This window comes from Oncorhynchus clarkii, chromosome 18 (assembly GCF_045791955.1).
Source record: "Oncorhynchus clarkii lewisi isolate Uvic-CL-2024 chromosome 18, UVic_Ocla_1.0, whole genome shotgun sequence".
In the NCBI taxonomy this organism is placed as follows: Eukaryota; Metazoa; Chordata; class Actinopteri; order Salmoniformes; family Salmonidae; genus Oncorhynchus; species Oncorhynchus clarkii.
The window spans coordinates 26,688,213-26,704,223 of NC_092164.1; the positions used below are offsets into that span (position 1 = coordinate 26,688,213).

The 16,011-nt window shown below is 42.0% G+C and overlaps 2 protein-coding genes across 2 annotated transcripts in view; one reads left to right on the top strand and one right to left on the bottom strand.

Annotated features, from left to right (window-relative positions):
- Window positions 1-3,761, top strand: LOC139373278 (tubulin beta-4B chain-like). Its single transcript, XM_071113611.1, has 4 exons — window positions 1-138; window positions 446-554; window positions 2,338-2,448; window positions 2,562-3,761. Exons 1-4 carry the CDS (start codon window positions 82-84, stop codon window positions 3,620-3,622), a joined length of 1,338 nt encoding a protein of 445 aa, XP_070969712.1. The 5' UTR covers window positions 1-81; the 3' UTR covers window positions 3,623-3,761.
- LOC139373277 (reticulophagy regulator 2-like) overlaps window positions 3,646-16,011 on the bottom strand; it is a 19,612-nt gene continuing 7,246 nt past the window's right edge. Inside the window, exons 7-9 of the mRNA XM_071113610.1 lie at window positions 15,471-15,559; window positions 13,840-13,975; window positions 3,646-6,814 (exon numbers count right to left, since the gene is read on the bottom strand). Coding sequence (XP_070969711.1) covers window positions 6,042-6,814; window positions 13,840-13,975; window positions 15,471-15,559 — 998 coding nt within the window. The 3' untranslated portion in view covers window positions 3,646-6,041. The remainder of the gene's footprint in view (window positions 6,815-13,839; window positions 13,976-15,470; window positions 15,560-16,011) is intronic.

A 16,011-nucleotide genomic window follows, 5' to 3' on the forward strand; every position in this document is an offset into this window, starting at 1 on the left:
CAAAAAGGCGCGTAGTAAAGATTAAATAGTCGGAAGTTTACAAGTGATCTTGATTCATTTACTCGGAAACTCGATTTCAACATGAGGGAGATTGTTCATCTGCAGGCCGGTCAATGTGGAAATCAGATCGGTGCCAAGGTAAGGTCATTTTTTTAATGAAAATGTATTGCAAACACAGTTGCATTTTTCAAAGTAAGTAACGTTAGCTAGCTAACTTTGTGTCGCTAGCCTGCTCATGAGGTAAATCCAAACTAAGTATTTGCGATTTGTTAGTTAGTTAACGTTAGCTTTGGTTATCTGAAATGTGTGGTTGATATGAAGAGTAAAATTCGGTCAACTTTCGATGGCTGCTCGGCTAGCACCTAACTTTAGCTTGCTAGCTATAATGCTATGAGTAACGTTTACCCGCCCACATGCCACTAACCATTCCAACATACTTTTGCAGTTTTGGGAGGTTATCAGTGACGAGCATGGAATAGACCCAACAGGCACTTATCATGGAGATAGCGATCTGCAGCTTGAGAGAATCAACGTGTACTATAATGAGGCAACAGGTAACTAACTGAAAATTATCCTTTATGTACATAGCAGTATTTTTTTAGATATTGTAACGACCCAGGGTTTATAAGCGTCCGCTCAGCATGCTTTTGCGGCACCACAGTCATAGCGCGCTGCACTTCGGGCTAGAAGGTCGAGGGTTCGAGACCTGCTCCCTGCGGTTTCATTACATTGATGTCAGAAGTGATCGGACCTTGCATCCACGACAGTGCGTGTGCTTGGCCGGTGAGCGCGTTCCTGTAAGACGTTGAATCGCAAGCTAGCGCGAGGACGCGCTCTTTGAAAGGAGGGAGTAGTGTAACGATCTTGGTTTTATAAGCGCGGAAATCGACTCTGCGGCACAGTCAATAGCGCGCTGGACTTCGGGCTAGAAGGTCGAGGCTTGGAGACCTGCTCCCTGCTTGGTTCATTATTGTGGTTTCAGATCTTATATACAAATTGAAAGTAGCTAGTTGAAGTGATTTTAAAGTGTATTTGCGCTTGTAGTAGTGTCAAGTTTTCTAAAAAATTGTGTTCTCTTTAGTTAAAGGCCTTCGTAAGATACACATCGTCACACTGATATTATTAAATTAAAATATTGATATCAACCTGTCCAGATTGTAAGATTTGCTCCTGTTCTGTAGTCACATTCTGAAATTTGCTTGCTGTCAGCTGCAGCATTGTATTTGATATTTTGATCTGGGAATGTGCCAGCAGCTCAAGCTTCTTTGTTTATGTGCCAGTGAAGTGAGTTCTGAAAAACAAGGTATGCATCTTATAAGGTTTGTGAAAACTTTATGTCCAAACTCAGAATAAAATAGGCCTGATTTCAGATCTCAGGTATAAAAGATAATTAGGAAAATCGTTCTTGCACAGCATGTAGGCTGAATGTTTGTTTTAATTTTACTATTATATTAATTGTATTATTGTGTGCATACTCAGTGCCAACCTTGTTCCTATTGGTCAGTCACCAGGATCGTCTCATAACACCAGCCACACACACTACATGATAAAGGCCCCAAAATTTAGACACTGCTAGAATTTTGTCAGAGCCTATGACCGCACGAAGCGGTACTTAAAATTGCCAGACCTAGACCCTGTCACACTGAATGAGCCAAGACGTCAGACAATCGTTGTGGACATTTTGTCTAGGACGGCTAAAATCGTAGTCAGCAAAGGCCTTAAAAAGGTTGGATGGAAACCTGGTAATGCATGTCATGACAGGCCTGATGGAAACAGAATGTCAGTAAACATTCCAAATGTCGACAACAAAATACACTAGACATGGTGTGATCTTTTGGTGTTGGTAAAATAAATTGTCGGTGGAAACGCATTTACGCGCAAATATTGATATAACAACCATCATATCGAAGTAAACTTGGAATCACGCAACATGGTGTGGTCTCCGACTCAAGAGAAACAATGCCATTTATTAGGCTACAGATGAGATCTTTATGCTCCTTTCCAATAAATAGAGGGTCGAATTCTGGTGACTTGATGCTTGTCTGCTTTTTGACAAATACAAATATTCTCACTCTTATCCATAAACAATCTCATGTAGACTAGCCTACGCACTGTATCTGCAAGCTGTTGGCTAGAGTGCCAAGACCAGAGTAGGAACATTTGCTATGTAATTCAACAGTTTACGATGGAAACAGATTGAACTTTAGTTTTTTAGTTTTTTTTTGTATATGGAAGCATGTACTTTTTCTCTTATCACACTGGTTTTTATCCTCAACAATTTGCATGAAAATCTGTCACAAATTATTGACCCATAATGCAATTGTTAATTTATTTCAGGTGGCAAGTATGTTCCTCGTGCCATTCTAGTTGATCTGGAGCCTGGCACGATGGACTCTGTCCGCTCTGGACCATTCGGCCAAATATTCAGACCGGACAACTTTGTCTTTGGTGAGGAAATGCTTTGAAATTGCAAATTCATTTCACCTTGTCATAGTCGATTCTACCATAGTAATACGCCTAGCCTACATCTCATTGCGTTACTTTTTGTTGTTTGTTTAAAGGACAGAGTGGTGCAGGTAACAACTGGGCAAAGGGCCATTACACTGAGGGAGCAGAGCTGGTAGACTCTGTCCTGGATGTGGTGAGAAAGGAAGCCGAGAGCTGCGACTGTCTTCAGGGTTTCCAGCTCACCCACTCCCTTGGAGGCGGCACAGGCTCTGGTATGGGTACCCTGTTGATTAGCAAGATCCGTGAGGAGTACCCTGACCGCATCATGAATACCTTCAGTGTGGTGCCCTCCCCCAAAGTGTCAGACACTGTGGTGGAGCCCTACAATGCCACCCTGTCTGTGCATCAGCTAGTGGAGAACACTGACGAGACTTATTGCATCGACAACGAGGCCTTGTATGACATCTGCTTTCGCACTCTGAAGCTGACAACTCCCACTTATGGGGACCTCAACCACCTGGTGTCAGCCACCATGAGTGGTGTCACCACCTGCCTGCGCTTCCCCGGCCAGCTCAACGCCGACCTACGTAAGCTAGCTGTCAACATGGTCCCATTCCCCCGCCTGCATTTCTTCATGCCAGGCTTTGCCCCCCTCACCAGCAGAGGCAGCCAGCAGTACAGAGCGCTGACGGTGCCTGAACTCACCCAGCAGATGTTCGATGCCAAGAACATGATGGCTGCCTGCGACCCCCGTCACGGCCGCTACCTCACTGTGGCCGCCATTTTCCGTGGCCGCATGTCCATGAAGGAGGTGGACGAGCAGATGCTGAATGTGCAGAACAAGAACAGCAGCTACTTCGTCGAATGGATCCCCAACAATGTCAAGACTGCAGTCTGCGACATCCCGCCCCGCGGCCTTAAAATGGCCGCTACCTTCATCGGCAATAGCACGGCCATCCAGGAGCTGTTTAAGCGCATCTCTGAGCAGTTCACAGCCATGTTCCGCCGCAAGGCGTTCCTGCACTGGTACACCGGAGAAGGCATGGACGAGATGGAGTTCACCGAGGCCGAGAGCAACATGAACGACCTGGTATCTGAGTACCAGCAGTACCAGGATGCCACCGCCGAGGAGGAGGGCGAGTTTGAAGAGGAGGGAGAAGAGGATATGGGTTAGACGGATAAAAGGTATTTTAAAAATCAATTTCAACTGCATTCCATTCCTGGTTTCAGTTTATTATTTTATTCTTTCACTGCACAAAGAGCTGCTGTCAGTGTTTAACCTGTTGTAATTGCAATAAATCTTATCAGCATTTTTTGAACTTGTTTGTGTTCCTTTGTAGATGTAAAAGATCAAACTGATGAGTAGTTTCTGAAAAACAGGAGACATTTTAAAATAGATACCCTTCTTCACAATACAGTTCTTGTTAGGTGCCTTTATAGATTAAGAAGCAGTAGAAGCATAGGCAAACATTTCTATAACACAATTTGTTAATATCATTTTAGTTGGTTACAGTGGGATTACAGCAAAATAAATGACTTTTTAAATGAATCGCACTAAATTGCCTCATTGGCAACGTAGTGTTATCGGAATTCTTTAAGGGACATTGGTGAAATAAAAGCTGCAACATACAAATTGCATGCTTGCCCAAGGTCTTGCTCCCTTCAAGTTGAGAGGACAATTGCATTTTTAATGCTTGGTAATCACATGCAATGTTCCAAATTGCTCTCATTTTGAGGGAAACTTACAGAAGTGCTTGGAAGGCATTGGCCGGGAAAAAGGTTAGTTTATATTACAATACAGTGCACAGGGACAACTTGGGTTGGGGAACTTTAGGCTATACCATTGGTGGACGCCATTTTCTACTTCACATTAATTTTTTGTCTACATATTAGTCTCCATGTGCAACGGTATCTTCCATTGCGCAAACTAAAGTACCTCCCACTCCTTGAGATTCAGATAGGCACACTTGCAGCAACAAAGCTGTCCTAGTTAAATTGGGGTCAAGCTGAATTCCCACTAATGACCAATTTATGAAATTAAGAATTCCTATCATCAGGTTGCAACATTTATAACCCATTGTTACATAGGACCTAGGTAACATACCTTTTTGGGGAGATAATGCAATGCATGTATTCCTATTACCTTCAATAATTTGTCATAGCGAATCGCAGTTGTATGTGGGATTGCCATGACAAAACAAGCATAAATAACCTTTAGATGTAAGGTACCTAGTCTCTAGACAGACTGGTTGCCTCCCACAATGTTACAAATGTTTTTCCCTAGGTCTGGGATTTCCAAGAGTATTAAGTACCCATAACATTTAAGTTGTACACATATTAAGCAATTGGTGGAGGTGAAGTAGCGCTTGCATTAATTTACAAACATTACAGAATACAACTAACAAAGACCTTTGAGATGTTGACAATGAGCAATTGAAAAGGTTGTCAGCATACCACAGTAAGTACGTTTTATATGGGTAAAGAAATTTACCATCACCTGGTTTGGGGATAAAAAGATAATACACCCTAAAATTTAAAGATCTATTATTGTTTGGGAGATTTCACAATTTTGCTGAGTGTGGAACTTACTTGAGGGGCTGCTGGTCATTAAATTGCCTTCGATAAAACTCCCAAACATGTATTTGTGCGTATGATGTCCAACACAAAGACCTATTATTGTGAATCTGAAATGTAATTTTAATAGATGGTTAAAATAAGTCCTTTGTGTATGGCTAATTACTGCAGTACTAAGTTTTGTTTGGAAGATTTCACAATTGAGTGCTGAATTTACTTGAGGGGTTGCTGGTCAATAAACTGCCTTCAAAGAAACTCCCAAATGTACGCATTTGTGCATAAATGATGAAAACGTGTTTTGCTGAAGATCTAAATCCAATGCAGATTGTAGAATCGACTTGGGTTACTGACCATAGAGAATCTTTATTAGTGTAAAATTCCCGCATGACGGCAATAAATAGTTTATATCATATATATATTAATATAATCAAAACAAAAACCTTTTCTTTCTCTCAAAGAATCCATCCACATATAATATGTTAATAATTTCCTTTGAGAAGGGTGGTTGTAGATCTGGTCCCTATAGCCTGGTCCCATTGCAGATTGTGCTGTAATATACCAAACTGCATTTAGCATTACAACATACAGCACAAACAGATTTGGGACAAGGCTCCAAACCCTTCCTCCTGCCACCCAAACACATTACTAGTAGTTCCCAAAACTCAAATGGCTTGTTCCCTTGGTTAAAAGCAATACAACCCTGTCAAACACAGGTGCCATCAAGCCCAAGCCTCGAGAAACACAAGTTTCATCCCAAATGGCACCCTATTCTAGCTATAATGCACTACTTTTGACCAGAGCCCTATGGGCCCTGGTAAAAAAAAGTAGAGCACTGTAAAGGGAAGGGTCCCATTCGGGACTCATCCACAGTGATAGTGTGAAGGCAGAATCAACCACAGTGATCTCAATCACTAACCAACTGCCACTAACCACAGACACTTTGATAAGTGTACATATATATCTGTATAATGTATATCTACATAAAACAAAACAGTAGGGTATGAGCGGTGATGAGGACGCTAGAAGGACTCTGGTTGGTGCGTTGGAGATGGGGGTGTGTCTGTGGGAGTGGCCACTCCCACTATCCCCTGTCCATCAGGACTGAGAAGACCCAGCAGGTCCTCGTCCATCTCCTCCAGTTCACTTTGGTCCAGAAGCTCAAAGTCCTCATCCTCGGTCGGTACAAACATGTCATCCGGCATCTCCTCAGCACTCCTCTCCTCGGTCTCCACAGCGACCTCATCCTGGTCCTTTTCTGCCTCGGCGACATGGGGATTTTCCAGGGTACTGGGGGGCGTGTCGGTGGGCAGGAAATCTGCGATTGAGGGGACCTTGCTGTCCTCGGTGGAGCGTAGCATGGCCGACAGAGTGTTCTGCACCACTGTGGAGATTGCCGTGTTCACAATCTCCTCACTCAGGGCTTCCAGTGACTGCCTCGGGGCCTGGGTCTCCACTTCCCCCCCATGCACCACCTCCTCCGCTGTCCCAGCACCCAGCAGTGGTCCCTGGTCCCCACCTGGTGGCCTTCCACGTCCGTTGAAGTGTGTGTTGACAAAGTGGAGTGGGGAGGCCAGGTGCTGGATGAGGAGGCTGGCCGGGCTCATGGGCTCCCCCCCCTCCGAGGGCCGTATTCCCCCAGCCGTAGCCCCGTCCCCTTGGCCCTGACCGGGGCCCCGCAACGGAAAGTGGAGGAGGCTGTGCTCGATGGGAAACTCGTCAACCGAGGGGAATTCAGATCGGTCCCTTAAGAAGGCCTCCTCTGGGTCATTGTGCACACTCTGCTGGTCTGGGTCTAAACAGTCACAGGAGAGAGAGAGGATGGGGTTAAAAGGTAGTCAGCGATACATGAAGTAAATCGGAATATTGGGTTGACTTCTAAGAGTGTGAATCGCAAGGCTGAACTTCTCTGCTGTTTTGGTCCAGCAGCTGTCACATTGCGGCAGCTTGAAGCTCACATGGCCAGATATTTTTTGTGAGTGAATATCTACAATATCCTGCTTGTGGCAACGCCATGTCGATGAGTCACAGTTTTTATTTCACCTTTATTTAACCAGGTAGGCCAGCTGAGAACAAGTTCTCATTTACAACGGCAACCTGGCCAAAGCAGTGCGACAAAAACAGGAGTTACACGTGGGATAAACAAAGGTACAGACAAAAACCCAATAGAAAAATCTATATATAGTGATTAGAAAATTAAAATTAATATGAAATTCTGATATATAGTGAATGAAGAAGGAGTCAACAGCATATATCAAGATAATGACAAATCAAATTTTGCTAGTGCCGATATTTGATTCACATGATTTGGCCTGTGGAACACATGTAACATGCTGCTCAATTATAAAATCCCTGCAAGCCAATTCTGTCCTTTCTCCGCACACATTTAAAAGCATCAGATTGATCATAATTTTAAGTACCACTATATTTGTTATTACGGTGCTATTACTATTATTAGTGTGCCTTTCACAGGAGTCTTGTTGTTGATTAACCTGGCCTGAGCGCAATGGCAACCATGTATTGTGCTAATACAGTTGAGTAAACGGTGTTAAACAGGAACCTTGTAGTTGTGTAGTATTTCACTTAACATTGGTAGCAGCGGATGGCTAGTACCTACAATGTGCCACCTCACTTCGACGAGAAGAGGTCGTATGAAAGTTGGAAACATTTAACTTGGAATCTGGACACGGGTTACTAATCTGGACAAGAAAAAGTATTTGCGGTTGAATTATCGCTCGAAGGATGAGCGAGAGATACAGCACTGGAAATATCTGTTGAGGATTTGAACAGGGATGACGGTATGGGAACTTTGATTAGAGCACTGGATTCTGTGTTTCTTAGAGAAGAGAAAGACCGTGCCTACGAGGCATATTCAAACTTTGACAGCGTTAGAGACATTTCGGTTGCAATTACGGACTACATAATTGATTTTGAACAAAGATACAATAGGATGCGCAAGTACGAGATGGTTCTCCCGGATGCCGTGTTAGCTTTCTAGTTGCTATATACTGCCTTTCTGGGTGGTAGGAAGAAACAGTTGGCTTCGACTGCTTGTACTGTCCTGACTTTGGCGTCAATGAACACGGCACTAAACATACGTTTTGGTGAAAAATACTTCTGTCGCACCAATAACAAATGGGACGACCTGGGACGAGGCTCCACAACCTTCTCCTGCCAACCAAACACATTACTAGTAGCTCCCAAAACGCAGATGGCTTGTTCCCTTGGTTAAAAGCAATAAAAGCCTGTCAAACACAGGTGCCATCAAGCCCAAGCCTCGAGAAACACAAGATTCATCCCAAATGGCACCCTATTCCAGCTATAGTGCACTACTTTTGACTAGTGGCGAAGCATATTACATAGAGCAGCAGAGAAAAGGCGCCAAAATGTTATTCTCATGACAACCAGACGAGGGCGCCATTGTCCGGCACAAATCCACTGGACAGATATGGCAGGAGATTTAAAATGGGCCATTTGTCAAAGCACTTACCATTGGGTTAAAGACTGTACTCATAAAAAAATGAACAAGTTAAACAGAGGAAAATGCAAACAGAGAGAGCAGTGGAACACTGTTTTCAAACCAATCTGCTTCTGAGTTCTTAGGATCAGCTGTGATTGCTACTGTATGTACACAGACAGTTTATGGCTCAAAATGGCTTGAACTAAATATGAAAGAGGTACAAAATATGATTGACACACCAAGCAACAGAGCTTTCAAATTTGGATATTACTTTTTTTATTTAACTAGGCCAGTACAGTTAAGAACAAATTCTTACTTACAATGACGGCCTAGGAACAGTGGGTTAACTGCCTTGTTTAGGGGCAGAACTACAAATTTTTACCTTGTCAGCTCGGGGATTCGATCTAGCAAGCTTTCGGTTACTGACCCAACACTAGGCTACCTGCCACCCCGAGATAGGGGAATTGTTTATTCTACCAAAAGAGTTAAGATACCAGCAACTATTGGTCAGACTAATAAGTGTCACATTGAAACAGAGGTGGTCCCTACAGACATCCCCTTACTATTAAGCAAAGCTTCCATCAAGAAGTCAGGGGCTGTACTAGACATAAAAAAATGACAAGGCAGTGACGTTTAAACAATCAGTGACCCTTGAACTTACTACCTCAGGCCACTATTGTGTGAACGTTTTAGACAAAGACATCACACAGACACCATGTAAAAATGAGATTCTGACAGACACAGAACACAGGATAAAATGTATTGTTAAAACGTCAAACCGTTTGGACATGCAGTTGACAGACTTCAGAAATGACTCAGCAGTTCTGGGAATAATGATGAGAGTATTTTACATTCTACGGCAGATAGTTAACAGTTGTGAGACCTGTCAGAAATATAGCAAAACTAAGACCAGGCCAGCTGTTGGTTTGCCACTGGCTTCCAAGTGGCTGTAGATCTACATGAGTTGGGACCAAGTGTGTGGTACCTTCACATGCTTCAGTGCTGGAAGCATTGTCAATACAAAGAAACCCAGTGAAAACATCAATTACTTCATTCATTCCTGGATAAGTGTGCATGGCCCGCCCCAGAAATTGTACAGTGACCATGGAGAATTCAATAATAATGAAATAAGAGAAATGGCTGAGAAATTCAACATGTAAAGACAACTGCTGCATACAGTCCATGAAGCAATGGATTTTTGGAGAGACAATCAAACACTCAGAGATTATTCTGAAAGTGAAGCAAGACAATGGATGTGACTGGAAAACAGCCCTAGATTAGGCTTTGATGGCAATAAAAACACAATGCACAATTTTCATGGCTACAGCCTAGAGGTCGACCGATTAATCGGAATGGCCGATTAGCTTGTCCTGCGTTGCATATAATCGATGTGGTCCCTGTTAATTTATCATTGAATCACAGACTTCTTCGCCAAACGTGTGATGATTTAACAAGCACATTTGCGAAAAAAGCACCGGCTTTACACCAATGTGTACCTAACCATAAACATCAATGCCTTTCTTAAAATCAATGCACAATATATATTTTTAAACCTGCATATTTAGTTAATATTGCCTGCTAACATTAATTTATTTTAACTAGGGAAATTGTGCCACTTCTCTTGCGTTCTGTGCAAGCAGAGTCAGGGTATATGCAGCAGTTTGGGCCGCCTGGCTCATTGCAAACTGTGTGAAGACCATTTTTTCCTAACAAAGACCGTAATTAATTTGCCAGAATTTTATATAATTATGACATAACATTGAAGGTTGTGCAATGTAACAGCAATATTTAGACTTAGGGTTGCCACCTGTTAGCTAAAATACTGAACGGTTCCGTATTTCACTGAAAGAACAAACGTTTTGTTTTCGAAATGATAGTTCATTACTATGGTCAAATCCGGAAACTAAGGCTCGTATTTCTGTGTGTTATTATATTATAATTAAGTCTATGATTTGATATAGCAGTCTGACAGAGGTGGTAGGCAGCAGCAGGCTCGTAAGCATTCATTCAAACAGCTCTTTATTGCTTTGCCAGCAGCTCTTCGCTGTGCTTCAAGCATTGCGCTGTTTATGACTCCCGAGATTAGGCTGGCAATACTAAAGTGCCTATAAGAACATCCAATAGTCAAACATATATGAAATATAAATGGCATAGAGCGAAATAGTCCTATAATAACTACAACCTAAAACTTACCATGGAATATTGAAGTCTCATGTTAAAAGGAACTACCAGCTTTCATATGTTCTCATGTTCTGAGCAAGGAACTTAAAACGTTATCTTTTTTTACATGGGACATATTGCACTTTTACTTTCTTCTCCAACACTGTTTTTTGCATTATTTAAACCAAATTGAACATGTTTCATTATTTATTTGAGACTAAATCGATTTTATTGATGTATTAAGTTAAAATAAGTGTTCATTCAGTATTGTTGTAATTGTCATTATTACAAATAAATAAATATATTTTAAAAAATCGTCCGATTAATCGGTATCGGCCTTTTGGTCCTCCAATAATCGGTATCGGTGTTGAAAAATCATAATCGGTCAACCTCTAATGGACACTGAAACTTATACAGGAAATTGAGCAGAGACCTTCAACCACGACACAGGTAATACTGTTGCACATTCAAATTAGGAAAACATTCAACAATAGCCACGTGTTAAGACAACAAGGTTGTTCCCATCTGAAAACTGGGCAAACTGTTAAATACATGGACAAAGAAAGTGGTATTCCACATACAGCAACCGTCACTGGACGAGCAGGAAAAGCCAAAGGAAAACACCAGAACTTGTACTACTTGCAGTACTTTGAACCAGCTACACTTTCTGGTACAACAGGGTCAGCTGATCTGTCACTTAGATAATCTGAGAATTGAACCAATGGAAAAATCAAGAAAAACAGACTGACATTCAAAATGATGATGTACTTGAAAACAAAGGATGTGTCATTTGACTCAGCTAAGCTAGATGAGCTCAGTAAATGGAGTGTTTGAGGAAGTCAAAGACTTTGGCCAAAAATGTCTCAACAAGGTGGGTGAGTGCCCTTAAATAATCCTTAAATGCAATAGGGCCAAAAGCACTTCTAGTGGCTAAATGTTGGGGAGCTAGCTGCTGAAGAACTCCCAAAATATTCACCGACATGCACCTCAGTCACTCAGATTGCTGCTGACAGTGATCTGCCAGAAAAAATGGAAACTTAATTCCATAGACATCAAATCTGCATTTTTTTCAGGGAACAGAGCTGTCAAGGGACATTCACATCTGACCTCCGCCTGAAGCTAAGAGTGAAGGAACACTGTGGAAACAAAAACATGTGTACGGCCTTGCAGAGGCATCACTCTTACTGATACAACAATGTCAAGGCAACAATGCTGAGTACAGGTGGAAAAATGTCACAAGTGGATCCTGCAGGCTTCTAATGCAATGTGACTGGAGTACTTCCCTGTCATGTTGATGACTTTATCTGGGTTGGCTCACGGACCTTTACTCCAACTGATTCCACACCTCAAAGCTGTTTTCCAGGTCAGCCGTGAGGAGCATGATCATTTTTGTTATGTTGGCATAGAGGTTATTACAGCCGATGGAACAATACTGATGCAACAGGAGAGCGAAATCAAGAATCGTCAACCTATCCACATGGATTCTTCAAGAGCCGTAGAATAATTCCCCTCTCGGTGAAATTGAAGTTGATCAATTGAGTTCAAATTCTATATGTTCCTTGACAGAGTAGACCTGACGTAATGTTTGATGGATGCAACTTGGCATCCAACACAAAACACCACTACAAACCATTCACGAGGCAAACAAAGTTGTTCGTAACCTGTAATCACAAGTGACTAAAGTTTCAGCATGTTTGAAAAGATGACTCTGAAACTAGTTGTCTTCAGTGATGCTTCCCTAGGGAACCTAACAGATGGAGGCACACAAGGTGGACATGTAATTGTGTTAATGGGTGAAGGAGGAAGGAGGAAGATTCTCACCTATCTGTTGGCAGTCAAAAAGGATCAGAAGGGTTATCCAAAGCACACTTGCTGGAGAAACACTTGCTCTTGCGGATGAAATTGACAATGCTATCTTTCTTGCAACTCTGTTCTCATCAGAGCTTACCACTGGTGAGACAAAACGGCACATTCTACCTGTAGTTTGTGTCACTGACAACTACTCCTTAGTTGATGCTGTGAATTCAACCAAGTCTGTCACAGAGAAAAGACTGCCTTGAGATAAGCAGAATCAAGGAACTTATTCAAGCATCGAGAATCCAGCGGATTTTGTGGTCGGCAACAAGGGAGCATCCGGTCTTGTGCTCCTAAAGGCACTCAGTAATGGAAAGTGGCAGCTTGAGAAATACAAATAAAAACGTTCTCACACAACCCATTTGTAATGGGGAACTTAAATAATACTTGGGACATTCAATTGTTGTTGATGGTTTATTTGTCTTTAAAAGAAAAAAGTGGGAGATTGTTAAATTCATTTTTTAAGTAAGTATCACTATATTTCTGTTTATGGCGCTATCACTCTGTTATTAGCAGGAGTCTCGTTGTAGATTAACCTGGCCTGAGCCAATTGCAGCCATGTATTGTGCTAATACAGTTGAGTAAACGTTGTTAAACTGGAACCTTGTCGTATTTGAGTTAACACAGAAGTACTTCTAACATCGGGTTATATGCTAGGGCTGGGCATTTAAAATGATTTCACTATTAGAATAACACGATTTTTCAGATAGTCTAAATACATGTTTTAAAGATATATATTTTTGTTTACTTCAATGGAGACTTGCTGGCGTAACTTGAGAGCCGGTGCGCGGCGCTCTGCTTGGAAGTGTGGGGGAGGGGCGATAGGGGAGCAGGGGCCGGTGTGTGTGAATGTCTGTGTGTGTGGTATGGAGGGAGAGAGAAAGATGCCAAAACGACTCGCGCTAGTTAGACAAACTTGTTGCTGCCATAGGTTATCATACCATCTGCAAGTGCCCTTCTTGACTGCATCTAATCTTTGTAAAGAAGCTAGCTACAGTAGCCAGCTAACTAGCTAAAGTAGCAAGGCTTATTGAGGCATCCTTGTGTACAACAACTTTATTCATATGAAACCACAGCCTACCACTTGGTTGATCATTGTAGCCTAATTCCATTTAGCATTGATTAGAAATCTCCCACTTCACTTGCTACACATGGAGCCCCTGACTGTGGTGTCGCTTTGATTGACCGACAATAACAACACGCTAGGCTACCGGTGAGTATTTGTTTATGGGGCAAAACATTTTGCTTCGGTTTGCACTAATTAATACACACCATTTATTTTCTTTTAAATCCAAGTTGCAGGACAGATACTTTGGAGGAAGGGCCTGTTGTGCTTGGGTACTTGCCTTCAGAGACGTCTGTGAGCTGTGGGGTGGTAGCTCTGGATACGGAGAACCCCCCACTCTCCAAAATGGATGCTTCCTCATCAGACAGCTCTGAGTCGGTGATGGCCATAGCCAGGGCTGTGGTCTTTGCATCCACCTGACCAATGACATGGCACAATTTTATGATATCACCATTGTTCTATAGTGAAAGGCTCTCGACAAAACCCATACTAGAGCCCAATTAGGTGATTAGAAAGTCAAGCAATAATATTGTCTTCTCTCAATTGAATGTCAACATTGAAACATGAATTAAACCACATTCTGTAAAAAAACAAATATTTAGCCATTCATTGAGGGGAATGTCTTGGTAAAGTATGAATAATCTCTCATTCCTCCTGAAGTGTGCGTTTGTTCTATTCCATACATATTTAAAATAATTGAATTTATAGGCGTGGGGAGTTTCCATAAACATTCATTTCCTTTCAAATCCATAAGGGGAAGTGAACATGTACACACTTCGGGAGAAAGGAAAGATTATTGGGGTGCAACACTTGTCAAATTTTGAAACAGCATAATTATTTGACATGCATGACTCAGCTAGTACTCTACACAGACCGGTGCGGCATAACCAATCAAAGCTGCGGTAGGCCTATTTCACAAGCATTTCGCTACACCTGCAATAACATCTGCTAAACACGTGTACGTGACAAATAAAATTATATTTTTGATATGCAAATAGACCATTGCCATTTATGGATCTGTGCCATTTACTTTAAACTGAACTGTATTTACAGCATGAGCGGTCGTGAGTAGAATAATCTTGTTTTGTCACCTATGCACATTTTGTTCATATCCTTTTCTAGTGAGTGAGTTATTAGCCCAGTTATAGATAATGTGTAGTCCGCAATGGGGGAGTGACTGCTTCCTACAAGAGCACAACACCTGTACATTTCTAAACATCTTTGAAAAGCAAGTCAGGTAAAGATGTATATATTTTTAAAGGGGCAGTGCTGTTTTTTGAGGCAGGCTTGAATAAGCTAAGTAGACAATAGGCAGCACAATTTGTCTGATTCTCTGTAATAATAATGCATATTATCTTGTAAAGTGGTTTCTTGCATCAGTCACAACATTTTCAGTCACTTCCTTGTCTGACTGGATAAAGATTCATGTCAAGCCCTGCATGTTTATTTTTTTTCAAAAGTCTCATGGAATGTAGGCCTACATTGAACATCACACATTGGCTGAATGATAGAACAGCTATTTCCAGATTGAAATGTTTTGGGATGCATTTTCTCCATTGTTTCTGATGGTAGGTCACTCTGGTAAGACTACATTATGATCAAATAGCCATAGTAGTCTACTTGGCCACTGTTAAAAAACTAACTTAAAGCAGGTACAGCCTCAGTGTTCACAGTAAATTCAAGTTGGGGCTCAGCAGACCTGAAATTTGCTCAGTGACGAAATAAATGAGGGAACATTGCCCCCAACCCTAATTCTAACCTTAATCCCCTAGAAATAGCCCTTTTCCCCTTGTGGGGGCCGACAAAATGTCCCCAGTTAGTCAAATTTTTGTTCTGGTCCCCACAAGTATAGGTAAATATGTCCACACACACACGATCCTAGTGCAAGATGGCAGACGATGTGGTGCTTACCAGGGGGGCAAAGCAGGACAGCTCCTCCTCACTCTCGCTCTCTGTCTCAGCCCTGGGCTCATCCCCTTCCTCCACCTCCTTCTTCACCTCTGCAACACACACACACAGTTTAAAGGGTAACTACAGGATCCAATAAGTTGAATTTAAGACTTAAGGTCTTTTTAATGTCACTTGGCATGCAATTTAATACAAATTGAGGTCTGCGAGTGCCACACGAGCTAATATTCTTCTCCAGAAATGAGCCCATGTTGGCGACAAGTCATATTTTCACCAAGTGGCTCACTATCAGGCAGGTGTGCTATTTTAGCATTGAGCCCGATGAATATAGTAGCATAGTGGCTACTGGCTAGACTATAGATGGCTGAAGCATGGGTTCGTCCATCTGCATTTGTAGGGCTACCCCCAATTGACTAATCATTAACTAAGTTTCCAGAATTTTGGCTTTGATATCAATACCAGCTTAGTATAATGATACTCAATACCACCGATAAAAAAAATGCCTTAAAAAGGTCAAATATACAGCACTGTTACTGTATAAAAC

Excerpts from the sequence above, each read along its gene's own strand:
- LOC139373278 (XM_071113611.1), top strand. The coding sequence starts at position 82 with ATGAGGGAGATTGTTCATCTGCAGGCCGGTCAATGTGGAAATCAGATC. Across the intron at positions 555-2,337 it reads GTACTATAATGAGGCAACAG|GTGGCAAGTATGTTCCTCGT; the intron begins GTAACTAACTGA and ends AATTTATTTCAG. Across the intron at positions 2,449-2,561 it reads ACCGGACAACTTTGTCTTTG|GACAGAGTGGTGCAGGTAAC; the intron begins GTGAGGAAATGC and ends GTTTGTTTAAAG.